The sequence below is a fragment of the Sabethes cyaneus genome, chromosome 3 (genome assembly GCF_943734655.1).
Source record: "Sabethes cyaneus chromosome 3, idSabCyanKW18_F2, whole genome shotgun sequence".
In the NCBI taxonomy this organism is placed as follows: domain Eukaryota; kingdom Metazoa; phylum Arthropoda; class Insecta; order Diptera; family Culicidae; genus Sabethes; species Sabethes cyaneus.
Genome location: NC_071355.1, coordinates 103,961,364 through 103,965,998, shown reverse-complemented (window position 1 = coordinate 103,965,998; position 4,635 = coordinate 103,961,364). Strand labels below are relative to the sequence as shown.

At 40.5% G+C, this 4,635-nt stretch overlaps 1 protein-coding gene across 2 annotated transcripts; it reads right to left on the bottom strand.

Annotated features, from left to right (window-relative positions):
• Window positions 1-759: 759 nt before the first annotated feature.
• Window positions 760-2,912, bottom strand: LOC128741404 (5'-AMP-activated protein kinase catalytic subunit alpha-2-like). 2 transcript variants are annotated; one of them, XM_053837204.1, is made up of 3 exons: window positions 2,760-2,912; window positions 2,231-2,704; window positions 760-2,170 (listed from the first exon to the last, which is right to left on the bottom strand). In XM_053837204.1, exons 2-3 carry the CDS (start codon window positions 2,696-2,698, stop codon window positions 1,004-1,006), a joined length of 1,635 nt encoding a protein of 544 aa, XP_053693179.1. In that variant the 5' UTR covers window positions 2,699-2,704; window positions 2,760-2,912; the 3' UTR covers window positions 760-1,003. The 2 variants fall into 2 exon arrangements, with proteins under 2 accessions (XP_053693179.1, XP_053693180.1); XM_053837205.1 differs by lacking the exon at window positions 2,760-2,912 and having other exon boundaries at window positions 2,231-2,749.
• Between the last annotated feature and the right edge of the window lie 1,723 nt (window positions 2,913-4,635).

Below are 4,635 nucleotides of genomic sequence, written 5' to 3'. Positions count from 1 at the left end.
TGTGTAAAACAGACCGATTGAGAGTCTCTCTCTCTGAGCTAAGCCAGCTGAGAAAATAACTCTCTCCAGGTGTGCCCACACCCCGCAGCCACGCCTTCCGAAAAACCGGCGCCGAACTGCATGATTAGGTAGCCGGAAACCACACGGCGAGTGTTCCACCTTCCCTGTCTGCGTACGACAACCAAGGTTGCATACCACCAGGTGCGCAACTTTGGCTGCCGTACCCCAGCTGGCACCTCGTGGAGGTAGAGATAGAAGTTAGAAAACAGAGGTGATATATTTGCACATGTTCACTCATTTGTCTTGTATTTTGGTCCTGTTATTTGTACGATTTTTTCTAATTTGTTTGTATCCGATTTGTGTCCTGATAATCTTGTTCCACCGCTTCTAGCGGTTACTACTCTACCGTAATATAGCAACCTGCAGTTCAAACAAGCGTAAACATAACCTCATTTTTAAGGCGGAAACAGATTGTAGAAACAATCTTTTCTTACGAAATGAAAAATTTGCATTTTGCAAATAACACCTTACCTTTCCTTCTCGCCTTAAATTTACCTCGTTCGCCAAATGTGATATTCTACTTCAGCGGTTCCCAAATGGGGGTTCGCGAACCCCCAGGGGTTCGCCAAAACTTTAGTTCGCTGCAGAACAGTATAGGGAAATCCGTCAGGAGGTACGCGAACCGAAAAAAGGTTGGGAACCGCTGTGCTACTTGGTCACCAATGAATCGACACTCGAATATATATATTTTCAACACGTTTATTTCGCACGCTCGGTCCATACATAAATGACAGTTCTCACCCAGGCCCGCAATCGAAAACCCCATTATTAACTTGTTAAAGAGGTCTTCGCCCGCACTCTAGCGCGCTTACCGGTACCGAAATCACTCCCGCCCACAGGGCCGTACTCGGGTACCATATTTAGCATTACAAATACGTAAATTTAATGTCGCTTTATGCTTATACATAAAACTGAATAATCACTTCAAAATATAAAATAGCATCTAACGAGCAAGCTGTATAATCAGGGCTGCACACATCTCGAAAAATTCCATTGTGTGATGACCAGTAGGCTGATTTGGTATCCCCATTCCACCAAATCCAACAGGAGGCGGCGGTGTTAAACTTTCCATAATGACATCATCTCCTTGTTCGACCTCGTCGTTGGTAAGCGATTTGAAATCTAATAGATAGCTTTTAGCATCTACTTGATACAGCTGTAGCGACATTTTTACGTACTTTTCATTTCTAGCATTAAATTTGCGAACCCGAACGTGATAGGGATTTATAATTTTCCATTCGAAATCTAGCGCCTTCATCGCCCGATATACCTCCAACATTATATCGTTTGGTTTTGATTGAGAGCGGATACCCAGATGCCACTTAGCTCGTTTTACCGGTGTTCCACGATGTTTGTCTAATGGAATAGCTGTCGGTGTAAAGTGTTGAATCGCCACCGGAGTACTAACCGTGTTTGTAGGCCTTTCACGTAATGGTGCAATACGTTCTGGATGAATCAATGGCGACTTGAATGGTTCATTCACTGGTGTGTGTCTCTCTGATTGAGCTTGTGCAGTAGGTGGACTACCTGCAACGTAAAAATCTTTTAATTCTGCCTTAGCAGCTTCGTCGGCAATGCGCTTGTTATCAATTATTAAATGGTAGGCTATTGCCAATTGATCATGTGGGTCGCCACTCAGCAACGCATTGTGAACCTCTTGCTCCTTAACTCCAAACTTGTCGCACACTTCTGCTACTGCATGAGTATCAATCACACTGCTGTCTTGTTCTACTGGCGAGGGAAACAGATATGCGGGTAACTCCTTTTGAAACCATTCGTGCTTCTTGATTTCTTCAACGGTTGATCTTTTCAATGGATCCACTTGCAACATTTGACAAAGTAAGCTTACGACCTGTTTATTCAAATACTCTGGTATTGGAAAAATACCGGACTTAATCTTCCGAAAAAGTGTTGGTACGTGTTCATCATCAAACGGTAAAGTTCCACACAGTAAAGCATATAAAATTACGCCACATGACCAGATATCCACTTCGGGACCAGCGTACAATTTACCGGATATTACTTCAGGAGCAGCATAGTTTGGTGAGCCGCATGAAGTACGCAAAAATTCTCCATCCAACATCATATTTGAAAGCCCAAAATCAGCAATCTATGGTAATCACAGTTTAATTATATAACTATCAATAAACATAATTAGATAGTATCATACCTTCACATGTCTATTGTGGTCTAATAATAAATTTTCAGGTTTTAAATCACGATGCACGATCATATGGCGATGACAGTAATCTACACCAGAAATTATTTGCTGGAAAAACCTTCTCGCCTCTGATTCTTGTAACTTGCCATTGTTGACAATATAGTCAAATAGCTCACCGCCACTAACATATTCCATAATCATGAATATATCTGTCGGAGTTGATATCACCTGGTAAAGTTTTATGATATGCGGGTGTCGAAATAGTTTTAGATTCTGAATTTCTCGACGTATTTTTCCAACCACATCTAGGCTTTTAATTTTTTGACGATTAAGGATTTTCACTGCTACTTTGTGTTTAGTAAGTTGATGTTCTCCGATCTTGACCTTCCCAAACGTTCCTGTACCAAGGGTCGCTCCAAGAATATAGTGACCAATTTTTACTAGTGGTTGGGCGGTGGTGGAGCTTTTATCAGACATTTTTAACTGCGATTGACATAAACTTAGTGAAATAGTATTATTTATTTCTACTGATTCTTACACTTTTTTATCAAAAATCACAATAATGACTGTACGTTTGATAATAATATATTTTTCGACTCAATTGTGTACTCTGCACAGTTTAACAAAAACAGATAAATATTTTTCTTATTTATAGAGCATTTTACGCGACGAAAAGAGACATTGTAACTTGCTGATATTGATATTCGCTATAACGGCGACGGCGATGGGGACGGCACGGAGCTGTGCTGTGATGGATATTTGAAGATAGAATTAACAAAAGGGCGAATGTCGCAAGCGTAAACAAACCGAGTGAGGGTTGATTTTCCTAGAGTGACTATATACAGAGTGGCGACAAGTCATCCCAAATGTATGCAATGCGGTTTTTCCAAGGTTTTTCTTTCTCTTTCCTGCATACGCGTTGGATAGGTCGTCTGCTAGATTGGAATGACACTGACAGATAATTATCATTCCAATTTTGACATTGTCGCCACTCTGTATACAGTCACTCTAGATTTTCCTATTCGCTATCTAAGCACAAATCGATCTCTTGTACTCTCATGGAACTGCCATATGGAAAGATTGTGAAGATTTGGTGCAAAGTTTTGTCTATATCCTTTTCACTCTTTAACAAACCTGTGCACAGACTTCACAAATAGAACAAACTTGGGAAGGTGGCAGCACCGTTTCGCGCACATAGCGAATGCTGGTCCAGCAAAAAATAAATAACTCACTCGTTTTGTTTACGTTTGCGACATTCGCCCTTTTGTTAATTCTATCTAGAATTTTTCATTTTTCTCATTTTTCTTGCGACTATCCTACACTCTTAAATGATTCTACCTGTAAATAGGTCGGATTTAGTTAAAGCTAGGTTGAAACTACTCAAAATGCCCTTAAAGTGTACAAACTCAAACTTTGGGTAAAAATTTCAACCAATTTTGGCTACTTGCTACCGATAATTGAATTATTCTCTATGACAAATAACGCAATTTTAAGTTCCTTCTACCAATTTTTTGGTTGAAAAACTACTCAAAATCTGAGTTTGTACACTTAAAGGGCATTTTGAGTAGTTTCAACCTAACTTTAACTAAATCCGACCAATTTACAGGTAGAATCATTTAAGCGTGTAGAGTGACTACCCCATAAAAAGTTTGACAGGTCGCATTTTACGCGTGTTCCGACAAAATTGGGTGCCTAATACCCTAGACAGACATACAATTGTACCAGCGTTGTACGTGTACAGCGTTGTACATGTATTGCTGTTGCAGTTGAAAACTGTAATAATCGACTCGCGACATTCGGTTTCATTCTTGTTCTGTGTGTCGCAACTACGTCGCACGTGGTGCGCTGTATAGCGCATCAATGTGCGATCACAGCGCACCACGTGCGACGTAGTTGCGACACACAGAACAAGAATAAAAGCGAATGTCGCGAGTCGATTATTACGGTTTTCAACTGCAACAGCAATACAACGGAAGGGTGACAGACATACTGCTGTACGTTGTACGTGGTTGTGCTCATCACCGATAATCTCTAATTGCATGGTCTAAGCGTTGGTTTTTGTTCCTATTCACGCAATGTTAACACAAATTTCAAGATGTCGAGCGTTTAGCGTTAAATCTTTGCCAAAATCTTGCAAAATAATAATTAATTTAAAATTCTGCCTAGTTTTTGTTATCACAACTACCAGTCATTGGCGCTGCGCGCAGTAAAAATCGAGCAGTTGTAGCTTCGTACAACGGTGAAAGAGGTAGGTACAGAAACCACCGTTGTACCACTTTGCTTGCGTGATTCTATCGTTGTACACGGTGACAGACATACAATTGTACAGGTACAACGCTGGTACAATTGTATGTCTGTCTACCCAAGTAACCAGTGAGCACTTAAAGAAGCAGAAATCTAGCTTTTTATTAGCC

Bases quoted from the DNA above. Each gene is read 5' to 3' on its own strand.
- LOC128741404 (XM_053837204.1), bottom strand. From the start codon at position 2,698: ATGTCTGATAAAAGCTCCACCACCGCCCAACCACTAGTAAAAATTGGT. The intron at 2,171-2,230 runs GTATGATACTAT...TGATTACCATAG, and splicing joins ACCACAATAGACATGTGAAG to ATTGCTGATTTTGGGCTTTC.